This window comes from Euprymna scolopes, chromosome 3 (assembly GCF_053919585.1).
Source record: "Euprymna scolopes isolate OS-2025 chromosome 3, ASM5391958v1, whole genome shotgun sequence".
Classification (NCBI taxonomy): Eukaryota; Metazoa; Mollusca; class Cephalopoda; order Sepiida; family Sepiolidae; genus Euprymna; species Euprymna scolopes.
Window position 1 is genome coordinate 146347146 of NC_136484.1, and position 18561 is coordinate 146365706.

General features: G+C 32.1%; 1 protein-coding gene across 1 annotated transcript in view; it reads left to right on the plus strand.

Moving 5' to 3' along the window:
* The window catches only part of LOC145259709 (meiotic recombination protein SPO11-like), a 1082117-nt gene that overhangs the window by 247903 nt on the left and 815653 nt on the right, over positions 1 to 18561 (plus strand). Inside the window, exon 7 of the mRNA XM_080117391.1 lies at positions 4186 to 4222. Coding sequence (XP_079973517.1) covers positions 4186 to 4222 — 37 coding nt within the window. The remainder of the gene's footprint in view (positions 1 to 4185; positions 4223 to 18561) is intronic.

Below are 18561 nucleotides of genomic sequence, written 5' to 3' on the forward strand. Positions count from 1 at the left end.
AGTGTGGAACATTCGTTTATCCTAATTCAATCCTGGACAACATTAGGTCTCCCTGCTAGCATATATATATATAAATAGATAAAAATTATCATTTATTAAGTTACTAGTAGGGCTATCTGGCATTGTCTGAACTAAAAATTTATCATAAAAAGGCTATATGTCTGTTTTTCCGTCTGTCCCTATACTTTCAAACTCTATCTCCAAAACTAAAAGTCACAATGCGGCCCTAGGGGCCTCAAATGATTGGATTTTTTATGGACTGTTCTTTTATGGGTCTTTATGGCCAGTTAAAATAGTTTTTAAGGGGTCAAAAATGGGTTAAAATGGAAAAAAAATCTTTATACATTTTGTACATTCATCTTAGTTTATTTTTGATTTTTAATCAGTCTATATGTGTGTCATGTTGATACAGTGGTAACGTCACCAGCTTTGAATGCTACTGTTTTGCTTTCGGTTTTGATTCTAGCTTCAATTTTTTTTTTTTTTTTTTACTTTTGTAATCATGACTCTATAATAATATATATGAAATCTGGGCAAATTAAAATCTCATATATAAGCGTGTTTCACACCCAGGCAAACCCCCCCCTCCAGTTATGTATGTGGTCGTATGAAAACATTATCTCTAGATATTAACACATTTTTCTCAAATTTTAACTCTAAAATTTAGTCTAAATTTATATTGATTCACTCATGTAGATTAGTTGCAACGAGAAGTTTGCACATTGATTATAACACAAAAATACATTGTAATAAAAGCATTCGATATAATTCTTAAGTTATAATGTCCCAGATGGTTATTATTGATATTCTATTTGTACGATTTGTCAGTTTGCCATGCTGCAGATGAAAATATTTAATCAAATAGGGACTAGACAGTGAACCTTGGGTTTACTTTCAGCAGCTTTGTAACTCCGACTTCTATTTTTTTTTTTTCATTAGTCTTCACATTCCATGAGTGATATTTCTGACAAAGGAGAAAGAATTGCCGTTTTGTGGGTTAATATTCATCCTTACAACATCTATCATTGGCTAGTTTTTGACCTTGAAGTGTTTTTTTTTTTTTTTTTTTTTTTTACTCTTTGTTAAGTGGCTTCATGCTTTGTCTGGAGTAATGAAATCAAAAACAAAGCAAATAAATCAAGCTTATCCACTGTGTTTCATATCTACTGATGATTCTCCAAATTGTACAATATATTAGTTCAATAAATGTTAACATATTTACTGTACCTCACTTTGACAAGTATGAAACCTTGACAGTTTGAGCCATGGTTTGCACTGGATAAGGTTTTTTTTAATTGGTGTAGCCTGTTACAAATTCTTTGAAAGAACCAATCATCCTCTGCATAGAGAAGAAATTATCAGAAGTCAATTTCGTTGGTTTGATCACAATCTTGGTGTCCTGACACCTGACTTAATAATTCCAAAGGCAGGGTAGTCAATGGAAAACATGAGTCTCCACTATCAAAATTAATTGATGCTTATCTCCTTCTCACAGCAAGAAGATGTGACATAAGGCTGGGAAAGTAGGATTTGAAAATTGTTATAAAATGACTAGTACTGTTTAGATTAGAATCTGAATGTGAATTGGGTTAAAACTCAAATTTTGAAGCTCAAAATTGAAAAAAATAGAAAAATAAAAAAAATAGAAAAACAGTAACCACCTTCTCAAACTTCAGTTTATATTTCAATATTTAAAGATTGGCATTATGTATATTCGGATCAAGTTGAAATAAAGCTGGTAGATTCTCAATATATTTATGTTTTATTACTCTACCAAAATTATTGATTTAAGATATGTGTTTGGCTAGTGCTACCAGATGAGACTGGTTGAAGATATCAGCTGCCTGCTTGAAACACATCAAACATTGATATTGTTACTTTTTCATTTCTCTTTGCAAAACTCAATCATGTTCTGCAAAGCCCAAAACAATTCTCTGCTATAAAACAACCAAACCAAAGACTATGAATCAATATTTGAAGACATAAAGAACCATAAAAGCTTTAACGAAAATGACTGCATTTGGCATTAAATAAATCAAAAAGGGTTGATGTGTTATAAAACTAAGTAACCAAACCAGATCTTAGATGTGTATTAAATATTATTTTTTTAATGCTAATGAGATATTGATGACTATTTTTTCTTACCAACATTCGTTTTTTCATTGTAGACAGAAATCATTAATTTCATTTTGAAGGCTACTTATTCTTATCTGACACAACAATTTTATCCGCAAGATTACTGTTTTTGTTTTTATTTTATCAACACATGAGCTGCTAATTGCATAGGTTCATATTGTGATATGAAAAACTAATGCACAAAGCAAAAGAAAAAGATGCCAGCAGCCTCAAAAGATTACATAGCCTATGAATTAGGACATTGCATAGCAGATATTTAAAATGAGTGTTACACTAATATGAATAAGAATATAAGTCAGTTATGGGACTGCATATCTCTGCCTGACAACGTAACGATGAGCCAAAATCTTATCCAGGTATTGCTTCTCCATATTGTATGAAGTATTCTTTAATTTATGCTATGGAAACCATAATAACTCAAAAACTATCAAGCTGAAATTTGCATGGTGCTTACAGTTATAGGAGAGCATCAGATTCATGCATCAAATTTGGAAAAATCATAAGTTCAAATTTCGTCTTGACCGAAATTTTAATGTCCATTACAGGTGTCAAGGTCAATGTAATATAAGATGTGGGGCATCATTGGCTATAATATTGGCCAGATAACGCATCTTAAATTAAATCAGTTATAAGTTAGACCATGACTGATATTTTTATCAAGCTTAATGATGCTCTCTTAAATAATTACAGTCTGCTGAATCCTTGCCAATCATCATGGTGTTGTCTCATCATCCATTTAATCCGTATCTTTGATTGGCCTTTTGGTCTTGATAAGTTGCGAATCTTTAGTAAAATAAATTGTTTCTTTGTCCAGAGTACTTTTTTTATTATTTGGAGGTGGGGAACTGATTTTGCAGCATTAAAAACGACCTTGTGTCTAATTTTGGTTTAGTAGTGGTGGAAGGGCAAATAAATAAGAGAAATTACAGAAAAGTCTAATATTGAAAATAAAAGTGGGCAAATGTTACAAAGTTTATCGTTGTAAGATTTAGAATGGTGTTATTTTAATATTTGTAGCATGCTTGTGTTGAACTGACATCTTAAAAGTAATGTCATTATGTAACGTTATATAAACATTGACTGCTTCAAAGTTTTGATTTCTACAAAAAAAAATTTGTAATCTTTTGTACAAACTTTTATATCAGTTTTTTAAAAACTTTTTGAAAATTAAATATTCTATAGATATAAAAGTGAAAATGTGTGTGTATGTATGTATGTTCGCTTTTTGTGTATGTCTGTAAAAAGCTTTTTTCGCTGGACTTCTCGGTTTGCTCATTCCTTCTTAAAACTTTTTATATCACGTCTAAATGATAATATCTAAGAGTCACGAACGGGGATCGCCTGTCTATTTAATTTGCACGACTTTCACTTGCTATTTTTCCAGATTTTTAGAGTGTCACATGTGTCTTTCTCTTTTCAGTATAAAACAAGCGAAAACTGGCTTGCAGCCGCGTCATGTTTCAAAGTCAAACATCACACGACTTAAGTTTCTCGCACCTGTCAATTTCATTTTATAAACGTTAAATTAAGATGCTTTTCATTCCTCTTCTCTCGTGGGCGAGATGGTTAGGTCCCAGGTTTTTTTCCATTTCGTTTCCACCTCCACGTCAAAGGTTCGTGGTTCAAGCCTACGTTCCTACTAAAACTTTTTTTTTTTTTTTTACACCTCCAAACACCCGGCCAACATTTTTTTTTTTTTTTAAACAGGGTTATTTTGATCACACACCCCAACAAACACCCGGGCCACGCCGGATACCCCCCCCCCCCGCTATTTATAAATAAAATGTAAATTTCATTATTTGCTTTCAAATATGTCTTCCTGATGATTCTTTGTTTCCATATTTTAATTATTTGAAATTTATAAATGAATACAAACTAGACTTTAAAAAAAAATTTTTTTACCTCAATTAGTGAGTAGAATTTTTTATTTGTTTCTACCAACATTTTTTTTTTTAAATAACTTTCATTTGTTCATAGAAAGTTTTAATAGGTTGTTTAAACTGTTTGTTTTCTATTTAAAGTCTTTATGAATTTTTAAATCTTTTTCAGGGGATTCTTTTACCTGCCCACATTTTAGGAATCAACAGTATCCTTTTTCAAGAAAATATGTTGAACAGCTGAAAAGTAAACTTATGTTGTTTTACTCATACATTTATTATTAATAAAGATTTTGTATCTTTCTGAAGCCAAAACTATACTATTAATCTCAAGCCCAAACTATGCTATTACTCCTATATCTCAAGCCTAAACTATGCTATTGCTTCTATTAATAATGGAGAGTTGATAATATAAAATGACACTATTATTATCGTTCAATGCTCAATTCAGTATGAGTATTGTAGTTGTTGAGTGATGCATTTTAGTGGAATAGAGATAAAAATGAACAGGAATTCAAAGGAGGAAAATAGACACACATGTTGACTGATGAGAAGAACTCTTTATTAGGGGAAGGAACAAAAAGGGATTATGGGATATGTACAGAGAAAGGGAGGTAATAGAGATACAAGAGTTATCGGACTTTCTGTTTTTTTTTGTTTTTTTTTTTACACAGTGATCACCACTTATCAAGGCCCGGAAGCCACTCAGGGATAAGGGTTATTGCAAGTACATTACGTTAGTGTGGAGATTTGATGAAGTGTTTACTTAAGAGGGCGGTTCATTAGGAATTTGTTAACATTGGACTTGAAGACATCCAAGTTGTAGTCCGGTGGGAAGCAGGCAGACGGAACAGAGTTCCACAGGCGTGCAGTTCTAAGAAAGAAGCTTTGTTCATGGAATCCGCGTTTTGATTTAGGCACAGATATAGAGTGGGGGAAAATTTTCACAGTGGATTCAGCTGTTCTGTTGCCATGATACCTACTTCCTAGGGATTACCTTCTCTTTTTATTTATATGGGAGGGGTAGTTTAATATTTTTCCTGTGGTCATGACACTATTATCTCAAGCATTACTGCCTCCTATTTTTGGAGGAGAGTGTAGTATCTATTCTTTTCTCATGAGACCATTTTCCCATGTATTAGCTCCTCTTTTGAAGGTGAATAATGTAGTATATGTTCATTCGTCATGATACCATTCTCCTAAGCTGTGTTTTGAGTGAATGTGGGTGGGTGGGTGGTTGGTTAAGTGTATCTGTTCTATGTTGATTACACAATTTTACAAGTTTATACAAGTGTCTCATTTTTGTTTTTAGTCAGAAAGCATGAATTAAAAGCAATATTTAAAATATAATGCAAGAAATAGAAAACAATCATAATTTTTCCAGTATTCAAATTTAATAATTGAAATAAATCTACAATATATGAAAGTTAATATTAGGCATTGTTAACTGAAAATTCTGTAAACCGTCTTACAAATAAGATGTTTCTAAAATACTAGTTTTCTTGTTTGTATTTTAATGCAAGGTATAAAATTACTCTATTTCTAGATGGAATATACATTTGGAAAACTTATGTGAATTCAAGACACATTTTATAATTGTTTTTTATTTTAAATTTCTTATTGTTTGGTATTTGTTGTTTTATCAATGTTCAAGGTAATGCATCTGATGCCATTGTTAGTATTTCACTATTTTGAGACATGATAATCTGCTTTCAAATCTTTCCGTTTTTTGTATGTAATTATTCAAGAGTCCTTATTTTATTTTGATAAAGTTATAGAAATATCTTCCAAACTATATGACTTCCTTTTGCAACAGTCTGTGCATTTCTTTTTTTTCTTTTTTTTTTTTATAATTTTGCTGTTGTTATATTATTTGCTAATCTGATGCATATATTGGTATTTCCTTTTTTTTCTCCTTCGACTACAACTCACAAGCTTTGCATTTCTCGCAAATCTGATTTTATTGATCTTGGGAATATTACTGATCTACATTCGTTTACATTCATAAATATATATATATATATATTTTTTTTTTTACTTTATATTTTGATTTGGCATCAGAAAGCCTGAGTAGACAATTCTTTTAGCAATCAGAATAACAATTTCAGCTTTCCTATAGGTGTGGAAACTAAACATATGCCCTCAGTCCATTTCTCTTACATACCAATATTGTAAGCTCTACAATTAGACAGTAGCCTCATGGTTATTATCGATCTTCATGCTAGCCTGGCTCTTCTAGACCTATAATCTTTAAATAGATTTTTACATTACACTAAAGAATTTCTCGCCATTCCCAATTCCTCTGTAACATCCTTTCAAAAGATGGATTTTTTGGAACCTGCCTTTTTCCTGGATTTTGAATTGGAATCAAATATCTTTTTTGTTTAATTTTTTTTCGATATTGATCAATCAAAGATTCTTAATTTAATACTGAAGTGGCAATATCTCTTATATAAAGTAAAGTATGTGTATATGTTTATACTCTTGTATGTTTAGGATTTACTCCTAAACTAATTAACTGATGAGTATGAGTTTTGGAACACAGCTGCCAAACTTAAGGCTTAGTAGTGTGGCCTATGTTTAGTTTTATGCAAAAGAGGCAAAGATAGGGTGGAAGTCTTTCATGAAAATTTAGATACCTCCAATTTAGGCAAACTTTTGGCAATAGGTATTAGACTACTTAATAAAATTTCAGCTACTTTGGAGTATTTTAAAGGGGTTTAGTAGGAATAATATGGGAACAACCTCTTATTTTTAAATTTACATATTTCAGAATTGCATTAAATTTGATCTATAGTCAATTAAGCAAGATTCCTAGGATTTCAGTTATTCTTTGAGATTCCTTAAATGTTTGCGTTGGATTTTAGACATTTTCTAGAATCAAAATCATGCAAGAGAATAAAGATTCAAGACATTAGGTTTAGTAGTAACTTGATTTCAATATGCATAAAGTGACATAAGAGTGGTGTAAAATTGTTCTGTTCATAGAAATTTTACCAATCCTGAGACGGAAGTCTTAAATATGTTTAAAAATATAACTATTTATGTTCAAATATTTTCATTATTTGAATTAAATACTTTAATATTTATGATTTTTACACAAGTCTAGGCATAATTAATATTTTTGTATAATGCCTTTACTTTTATGATAAGAAGTTGATGTAAAACTGTTTATTAACACTTAACCGATTTTTCTTTATCAAGTAAGTACATTAGTGTAGTTTCTTAATATCTTTTTATAATTTTTTTTTTTTTACTAAGGGCTATCACCACTTATTAATGCCCAAAAGCCACTCGATGATAAGAGTTAATAAGTGTTACATGGTCCATGATTCAACACAGTAAGGGTCAGTGATGGTAGAACTTGGTTAAGGTTTAATTATTTGAGAGGATGACTCAACAAGAACTTGCTTACATTAAACTTGAAAACGATCATGATGTAGTCATATGGGAAGCAGCCCTGCAGTATTACATTTCACAAATGCGTAGCTCTAGGAACGAAAAAAACTCTGCTCATGGAATTTTTGTTTAGTTTTAGGCACAGATCGAGAATAATGGCAGTTGTTGACAGCTGTTGTTGCTAGATGAATGTTCTAAATATTAATATTTTGATTTTAATTTTCATAAAGTGACATTAGAGTGATGGAAAATGGTTTTGTTTGAAGAATTTTTACAATATTAAACAAACTTGTTTAATTTTTATCTCTTATGCATCTTAATTGAATTCTAATTATAAATTTATTCTTGACAAATCTTCCATAGATTTACCATCTGATAAATTGTTAAAATTTTAAAGAAATACAATTATACACTAAGATATTTTCAAATATATAAAAAGTAACATATTTGTAAATATAACATCTCAACAATTTTTCACCAAGAACTTTTACCAAAACAGAAAAGACCTTTTCTTCCTCTGTGTTTCTAGTATCAGGTGGAATTTCCAAGAACAGTTTCTTTCCAAGAGCTTTTCATCTATGGAACATATTACTACAATATTGGTTCCATGCAGATTACCACATGTTTATCTTTAAATCCAATGTCAACAAATATGTCATAATCTTTCCTCATAAGTACCCAAATTTTGTTGATTTCATTAATCATTTTCAAGTGACCTTTGACCTTAATAAACGGTAACTCAGAAGTAAAAAAAAAAATAGATTATATTCTAGAGCTCTTTCTCCCATGGTAGAATATAATTATATGTATTTCATTTACGTTTATTTTCCAGATAACTATAGCTCAGAAGACTTGAAACATTGAGACCAGTTTCAACTTGTGCTTGTGCAAAACTTTTGCCAACAATTTGCAATAATTAACCGTCAAAGTATTGTATATTTTAACGAAATCGGTTTCCATTCTTTTTAGCTAATCATTATTTACACATTTGTAATTATATTGAATTTTAAAGTGATCGTATAGTAAAAAAAAAAAAAAATTGGCCAAAAAAATAGATGTCCCTCAGAATGTTCAGGTTTAGGTAGTGGCATTCAAATTAAGAGGAGGTCTCCTTATTTGTTGACTGGACGTAACCCAATTCGAAAGAGAGGAAGAATAGGAAGTTTTAGTATCCAGCCCAACAAAAGTGGGTGTCTGCTGATTGTTCAGGGCTTTTTTTTTTTTTTTTTAGAATAAGAGGAGGTGAGCAAGATGGGAGAAGGATAAGTAAATTGTATATTTATATATAATTTTAGCTATATAATTTTCTATTCTTTATTATTATAAAAATTATTTAATAAAAAATGTATACTTGTAGTTCCAATAACTCGTCTAAGCACAGTTAAATGAATTATTTAATTTAGAAATATTCTTAATGTTTTATATCTTGCTGGTAAAAAAATAAGAATCTCAGAAAATCATTAAAAAAAAAAGCATAATTAGGAATTAGATTTTTTTCTTGAGTTTTTTTTTAATCTGCAGAATTAATGCATGACATTTTATTATTGTTAGGACTATGAATGGCTTACATACTTGGCACCTTAATGTACAGCATGTCATCTTTTACATCAATTCCATAACACATTTGCATATAACAGGCATCAGGACACCATAATAACCTCAAAAGAGTTGATATGACATAAAACTAAATAACCAAACCACATACCATTAAAAAGTATCTGAAAATATAAAGAATTTGAAACATGAAAACCTTTATCAAATTGACCGAATTTGGTATTAAGTTACCCAAAAGGGGTTGCTATATTGCAAAAGAAAATAACCAAACCTAAACAGTATGAATAAATGTTTGAAAATATAAAGAATTTGAGGCATAAAAACTATTACCAAAATGACTGGATTCATCATTAAATAACCCCCAAAAAGTTGATATGGCATAAAGCAAAACAACCAAAACCAAACACCATTAATAAATATTTGAAAATATAAAGAACTTGAAGCATAAAAACTTTCACTCAAATTATCCGATTCGGCATTAAATAACCTGAAAAAGTTAATATGTTCTAAAACAACCAAACCAAACCAGACATCAGTGATCATAATGGACCAAAGGAGATCTGGTTTGAGTTTGTGAGAAGGAGAATAATTGCATGCAACCTGACTGATGTTAACTTTTTTTATTAGACTGCCTGAAGAGCAGACATGAAACTACTTGGTTCCTCTTAAGTTTTGGACACTCATAGCACACTTGCAACACCTTAAATACCAAAGCTTGATGATTATGCTATTTTATTTTTTTAATGTTTCTTTAAAGAGAACAGAAACTGGACCTTGGGTTTACTTTTGGCAGCCTCATACTTCTCGCTTTTTTTATTTTGTCCTTTAGTCCTCACATTCCATCGATGATGTTTCTTAAAAAGGGAGAAGAACTGCTGTCTGGATCGGAATTTATCCATCTCCCATTTATCGTTGACTGATTTTTGACGTAAAAGTAGTTTTTTTTTTTTTTTTTTTTTTTAGCTCCTTCCATCAAGTGGCTTCATGCCTTGACTTATTCGATTTCCATACAATAGATTAGAAAAGTACGTTTTTATAATTGTATAGTAAATTCTTATGTATATCTAAAAGTTGTTTTCTTTTAATTATCTTATAGACTCTTAAAATAACAGGATATTAATTTTTCTGTGTGGAAAGAGTTATTCTCTTAATCAGAAAACCATTCTAAAATAGAAGTAATGACAGCTGTATATAACACTTGTACATTGCTACTGACATTACAAATGCATTTGATAGATATGCTGTTGCCCAATTTAAATTTGGCTTGCAGTTTACTTTGTGTATAATAAGATCATTGACATTTGCCTTTTTCTTTGTTTTCGTAAAGTTCAACTTGATGCAGACATAAAACGGTGGCATTGCCACTATTTGAAAGGAGTGTACATTTCTCTCTTATAGATATCGATTACAACTTTTTAATTTTTACTTTTCTATGTTTTCTTGTGAATAATCAAGAACTTTATATGAGACCTGATACTTTTAAATATAGTTGAACTGTTTTATCTTTAAAGCAAGATCATGGAAGCAGATCATGTGAACATTGATAATATCGTTGTCAAAATACATTTTTATGTAATTACGGAAATTTAATTCAATTAGAAAATTTTGATTGTAAAATTTTGTTTGATTTTAAAATAGAAATCATTGCAATATTTAGAATTTTAGAAGAAAAAAAGGTAAGTGAGGGGCTTAGGCATTTATATTTTTGTAATTTCAAGTTAGCATTTAGGTAAATCAGTTTAAACTCCTTAGCTTTATATTTTCAAGCAACATGAAGTAGAATAAGTACATAGAAGATGCTGCCAAGTTTGCTGCAAAGAATGTAGGCTCTTTTTACCAGGTAAGAAAACTTCTCACATCTGCCAGTATCCTATATCTATAAAACCATTATCTACCTATACATGGAGTATTGTCACGTTTTGACTGTCCCTTTTGAACAGGGTGCAAAAAAAGAATTTCTAACCTAACAGGTCCTGTACAGTTTGCAAAGCTCCAACCCCTGACACATTACAATAGCGTTGTATATCTATGTTTGTTTTCTGATGAACTTACTGTACTTGTATTCCTTAACATAAATACTTCTGACCCACTTGACTGGCAGGAAAATCCCACTTCTGTACTGTAAATCTTCCTATATCTTGAAAAAATTTAATCTAACAGCTTCTTGTCTTTGGAATTTCCTGCATGCTCCCTGGTTTTTCTGAACTTACCAGCATATAGAAATTTAAATATAACATGAACAAATATCTTGCTATCCATCTCCTTACTAGGTTTAACCCCTATCACAGAAGCCATTGATGCTTTATTGACAATATGCTGCATCTGAGGTTTAAGAAAAGTTTGAGAGAAAGGCGGACGAAGAAATTTAGACAAAAGTGGATTTAAATTTAGATGTTGATTTAACATAAGAGCCCAACCAACATTTTGCATTTATTTGTTGTTTTTTTTCTTTTCTTCTTTTTTTTTTTTTTTTTTTTTTACTCGGTTCTACCTGATCAGTTGTCTGAAGATACTGGCTTCCTGACCTAGAATGCACCAAACATTGATGTTATTGTTTTATTGTTTTTTTCCTTTCTCTTTAAAAAAATAAAAAATTAAAAAAAAACTTTACAAAATAACCAAATCAAAGACCATGAATAAATACTTAGATATATAATTAATTCGAAGCCTAAAAACTTTTACCAAAATTACTGAGTTCAACATTAGATAATCCTAAAAGGGTTGATATACCAGAAACCCCCCCCCAGACACACACACAAAAAAAAGATTAAAAGTAATATTTACTTACTTTTAATCTTTCCATCCATTTCTCCACGTTCATCTGAGAATTGAAACTATAAAACTTAACCAGTTTCTTTTAGATTTTTACCCCAATTTTGATTTCAGCATTTGTTATTTTTCTCCAAAACTTAAATCTTATTTGTTAGATTTGGTTGGTTAGATTCTGATATTTTTATTATCTGCAGGAGTTTGAAAAAAAACAACAAAACATCTATAATATAAATCTCACCTGTCTATTTAAATGTATGTATGTATGTATGTCTGCCTTAAACTTTCGATGGAGGCAACGGATTTTCACAAGATTGGTATCATTTTGAAGCTCGACCTTTTAGACGACAAATAGCGAAAAATTGGCTAAAAACATTAATTTCTTCACCATCAACTGGGCACTCTTCTATAAGGTGGAGGGGGGGCGCTTTTTTCTCCGATATTTTCATAAGTCATCCCCTCTATTCGATTGACTAGCCTTAATTTAAACCTTCACCACTTCTGGTTTGGCAATGGATGCAATGGCAAAGACGCTACTTTTTTTTTCACATTCTTTTCCTCTTTCGAGCCTGGCTGCCTGCCTACTACCACTTTTATTTTTATTTTTTTATTTATTTTTATTTATTTTTTTTTTTTGCTCAACACACACCTCCAAATACCCGAGCAACGGCAAGCATCCAGGCTAGTTATAAACAAGTTTCTGAATTTTTTGCGATTAGGATTTATAATTCATATTATTTGGATTATTGTTCTTATTTTGGGTGTTATTTTTACATTTTGATTGATATAACCTTTTATGTCTTTCAGTTGGATCTAGTCAAACTTTGGAATCTTTGTCCACAAAGAAAGTAGTGTTACAAATAAAGTACTTGGTAAAATTTAGTTGTAAGTTACACTCCTCTGGAGGTTTAATCCTAAATGCAGCAATGCGCAAAATGCGATTGCAAATTACTTAGGACTCTTACCCAGTCATGGCTGATGGAGCAAGAGTATTCGACCACTGTGGATTAAAAGAGTTTCATTTGAAATTACATGCAGATTCCCGTGTTCAACAAGATGTATCTGAAGAAAGTCAGATTATATTGTGAAAATAAAGATTCAAGATGAGAACAGTAGTCCAAATAATCTAAATAATACAAAGTACACTAACATTATATTTTTCAATAATTTCTTCCTGCACTGCATGAATAAAAAAAAAATCTTTGTGTCAGCCTATTTTTATAATCAAAATGAAAAATGTTACTGCTTTTCAGTCATGAAAAAATGTTTCATATTTGTTTTAATTATAATGATATTGAAATATATTAAGCAAATTATTGATTTTTAGATTGTTGGCTATCAATAAAAATTGTGTAAAACCTGAATTTTCAAATTTCTACTCATTTAACATTTTCTTATTTGATTTTTCTGAAGGAGTTTGAAAAAAAAGAACACTATAAATCACTTTCCTAAACTTTTAAAATCTTAATTCATTGAATATATATTAAGCTAATAAAAAGATGAATAAAATGTAATTTACGATAATGGCTCTTAAATTAAGAGAAGTTCTCTTATCAATTGTATTTTATAGATGTTTTAGCTTTGTCGTAGATATTATCTCTGCGCTTTTCTTCAAATATACTTTTAAAAACAATTCCTTATATATTAATATTCCTGGCACTCCTAACACTTTGTTGTTAATACTGATACATATTAATAGCAAGTGCTTAATTTAGACTTCAATTTTATTTTTCCTTTTTAAATTCAAATCTACAGCGAAGACAGTAGAATTACAAGTAACCGCATGGTTCGGTCACTTTTAATGAAAGTGAAACATAAATTAATAAATCTCAGTTATTTGAATTATGATAATCTACAAGGATCATTCCAAAAGTAAAGCCTGCTATTGCTGTGCATGCATCAGCGGCTCTGTTACACTTATTCTCACACCGTCAATATCTGCAACAGAGAGATAAAACTTTCAGATCATGAATGCATAAGTCCAGTCATCAGAACAAATGCAATTTACAATCCCCTCTGATCCATTCAGACAAAATAAAAAAAGAGGGTCCATTACTTCTGGAATGCCTCTTGTATATTTATCTACTCAATAAAATGATCCCGATTTTTCAGTTTATTGCTTATCTTGACAGTTTTCATAACTATGTTATGCTGTTAATTGTATTTTGAGATTCATTTATTAGTTGTTGTTTTTTCTGGTCATGTGAGATTTTTTTCTTATGCATTTTTTTCTCATTTTCCTCCTTAATCTTTGACTTTCTCCTTACCCATCATATCAATCATAACATTCTCTCTCTGTGCTTGGTTGATGGAAAGTTTTCACGCTGACTGCTTAATTAGTTTTCTTTTGGCTAAAAATTCCTCTCTGAAATTTTTTTATTAAACTAGTTAGCATAACCTCTTGCCGAATAATATGACCTATTTGTCTCTTAACTGCTCAGCCCATTGTAGCAAGATTGTTTGAGACAGCACTAGTTAATCTAACCTTTATCTTGTAACCCATTTTTTCTTTTAATTGGTTATCAGCATATTATTGAAACAATTATTGCATTTCCTCCCTTTTCTCACATTCCAGTACTACCCCACGATACTGGGGTTTTATTATTTATCTTCAGCAGTCCTCCTATTCAACAGAAACATTTTTTTTTTACAATTAATATTTATATTTTTTACTAACCTGCTTCGTTCGTAAACCAAACCATTCAAAGCCCCATCACTTCATCTCTGATGGCTAAGTTATGTTCCATCACTTCATCTCTGATGGCTAAGTTATGTTCCATCACTTCTTCTCTGATGGCTAAGTTATGTTCCATCACTTCATCTCTGATGGCTAAGTTATATTCAATCACTTCATCTCTGGTGGCTAAGTTATGTTCCATCACTTCATCTCTGGTGGCTAAGTTATGTTCCATCACTTCATCTCTGATGGCTAAGTTATGTTCAATCACTTCATCTCTGGTGGCTAAGTTATGTTCCATCACTTTATCTCTGATTGCTAAGTTTATGTTCCATCACTGAAAAATTTGCTTCCTTTCCAAATTCTCTTGACAATTTCTAGACTGTCTACAAACAAATTTGTTATTATCCACATCCTCCATTTCTGTATCTGAGGATTGTAAGTATCTTAAATGCCTAGTGGACACTTACCTTCGACAACATCAGCAATGCAACTGGTGCATCTTTTTCTCAAAGAAGTTCAGTTTTAACATCAAAGGATAATGTTCTGTTAATATTAAGTGTCTTACTTGACTACTAATTTTGATTGCCATTAGTTTTAAAATTGCAGATGACTTTAAAGGTTAATATTTCTGTATTTGGTATTAAGTTTTTTTTTTTTTTTTTTTTTTACATAGGCGTCACCACTTATCAAGGCCGAGAGGCCACTCAAGGATAATGGTTAAAGAGTGAACATTAGTCAAAAGGGTAATATAGTAATCGATAGTAATGAAAGTAAATTTGTTAACTTAAGTGGAACGGCTCATCAGAAACTTGCTTACGTTGGACTTGAAGATAACCATATTATAGACAGAAGGAAAATGGAAGACAATTCCACAGACGTGCAGTTCTAAGAAAGAAGCTTTGTTCATGGAATTTACGTTTAGGTTTAGGCACAGATAAAGAGTGGGGGGAATTATTGATAGTGTTTTCAGCTAGACGAGTGTTTCTTGTGAAAGTTTGGCGAGAGGGGACCATAGATTGAAGCTCAGTCAAACACTTTCCATGAAAATAACAATAAAGCAAAGACAAACTCGCAACATCTCTTCTGTGAGATAGAGGTTACAGGGAAGAGAAAAGGACATGTCCCACAAGGCCACAAAGTCTATTTTGAACCCTATCAAGGCAGGACAGGTCCTTTCTAGCAGCTCCTGCCCAGATGTGGCAACAGTATTCCATCCTTGGACGTACCTGGCTCTTATATAGATAGAGAATTGCATCAGCAGTGAGATATCTACTGGATCAATATAAGGATCCCACCATTTTTCCAGCGGCCTTGGCAACAGATTTGATGTACGTATTCCACTTAAAGTAAAGGTCAAGCCCAGAAGCTATCAAAACTTGAGGACTCCCCAAGACGAGAGCCATTCATTTCAATTGATGCCAGATAGGGATCAGAAGGTTGATGATGTAAAGATAAAAGCTTGATTTTAGATACATTAAAAATAACAAGCTACCCCTTTCCCCATTGTACAACATGCTCAAGATCAGAGGCGAGAGAATCGGAGAGAACTTGGTCGTTTACTGTCTTAGATGTGCTACCATAGATGGTAGTGTCATTAGCAAAAATGTCTACGAATGATGTAAGGATGTGATTTGGAAGATCATTAATGTAGATCAGGAAAAGAGTTGGACCAGGATGGACCCCTGAGGAACTCCAGCATTAATACTTAGCTTCTGATTTTTGCCCATCAACTACTACTCTTATGAACCTATCAGAGAGAAATGATTTAATAATTGAGAAGACATTTCCAGCTATACCCTATCAAAGGCCTTTGATATGTCAAGAGCAATTGCCCTAGAAAAGTTGCATCTGTCAAAAGATTCACTAATCCCATGCGATATAACTATAAGCACATCTGCTGTAGATCTAGCAGAATGGAAACCATACTGTGTGTCACTAAGAAGGTTATTTTTGCTGAGATGGTTGATTACTTCTGTATTTAACACAGATTCCAGCAACTTACTCATGATGCACAGGAGACTTATTGGCCTGTACTGAGAGGGGGATGAACGATCACCTGAATTCTTAAATACAGGGAATACTGATGAGATTTTCCAGGGTGATGGGAAGCAGTTCTCCTTAAGACAACATTTAAACAGTTTTGTAAGTATGGACGCTAGTTTTTTGAGTACTATAATTGGAATACCATCAGGACCGGTTGCTTTACTGGAATCAAGGTTTTTGATTAGCTTGACAACATCACGAACAGATATTTGTATATCACATAGCATGTTTTCTGATAAAGGAGGAAATATTGTGAGTTGGCGGTCTTGGTCACAAAGAGTAGAATTAGCTGCAAAGTTCTTGGCAAAGAGTTTGGCTTTGTCTGATGCTGACGAGATGACCTCACGTCCATTGATGATAGTTGGGATAGAGCACACGCTTCTGTTCAGGATTCTGTTTGCTATTTACCAAAACTGGTGGGAACCAAGCCACTGCTCTGCTACTTTGGACTTGACGGACTGAGCATACAACTCTCTTGCGTTCTTTATTACTTTCTTACAATGGTTAATGACAGTTCTGAAAGCGGCTTTTGTTTCCATACATCTATTACGTTGGAAGCAGTGGAAAAAGTGATTTCTGTGTGCAATGGCAGCAGCACATTCTGGAGAGGACCATGGCTGGCTGTTAGGTTTTTGCTGGAACTTTTTTGAGGGTATGAAACGGTCTATACTTACAATTAACCATTCCGTCAGGTCTGATACTATAGAGGACACATCCTTTTTAAACATGGAACACAGAGGTAGATCCGATATAAATGTACAGAAAGTATCCCAGTCAGCCATAGTGTATCGATATACTGTACGATGGAGAGGTACGTCCAAGGACTTATTACATTTCATTTTTATCTTAATCGATACAACTGAGTGGTCGGAAGATCCAAGAGGAGACAGAACGGAAACTGAACATAGTTCAGGGCAAGTTGTGAGTAAAAGGTCTAGTAGACTCGCATACTGGCAGTCATTGTCGGGCACACGGGTGTGTTCGTGAACAATCTAAGTGAGGTCATAAGCAATGAAGAAATCATGACAGAACCTCCCCTCATCATCGATCTTGTTTGCTTGGGTTAGCCATTCCACATTGTGAACATTGAAGTCTCCACATATGTGAATGTTAGCTGAAGGTAAGCTGATAGAACTTGGTCAATTTTATAAAACGTCAGTAATCTGTAAAATAAGAAAAAAATAAAAATGAAAAAACGAGATATTTAGCATCCTCTGCTGGGAGTCAATATTACTTGAACAGCCGAAATAAAAATTTACAAAAATATATGTTCATTTCTAAATGTTGAATGCTAAATTCCTAATTAAACCTGAATACAGTATTCACTACATCAAATGAGTATGAAACTATTCCCCTATAATATTATATAACTGATTTGTAATACTAGAACTTTTGTCTTTGACATTAAAAATAATATTGATGGTAAACTAAGGTCCCTACAAACCCCCCTGCGTGCATAAATTATGACCAACAAAACAGAAAAAAATTCTAAAGTCAAGCAGAAAAGAAAAAAAAAATGACATTACTCACAGATTGGTTCAATATATTTTTTTTTTCTCCAGGTTTTTTCTTCTCTGTCTGGTTCATTGTTTCTTCCTTTCTTTGCGACTGCATTCTCTTCTGTAATAACTTTTTTTCTTCATTTTCAACACTTTTTTGTAAAAAGGTCTGGTTTTACAGCGCCAAATAATCTTATGTAATGCGGTCATTACATTGTCACTCCGACCCAGCACTGTGTATAAAAGTCCCGCAAAAAATAAAGCAAATAAAATTTATTTGCTTTTTTTTTTTTTTTTTAATAATAAAAGGTACTTATTAATGGTACTTTCCAAGCCACACCTGCATCTTGTTTTAAAAGTTCCTTTGATCACCATGTAGTTAACAAAACACTATTGTGTCAAACGCATGCTTTTTCTCCACCCACGTCAACATGTCTGCTCCACTTTGGTCATTGCCATATAGGATTTTTTTTAAATCTCTCTTGCCGGCATATGTTTCACCTCGCTGTTATTCAGTCACTTGCCATGTAGTGCCTTTTTTTTTCCGCTTCTTTTCCTCTGCTGTGACGTCACCTCCTGCCACAGCTCAGGTCAGCAGCTTTGT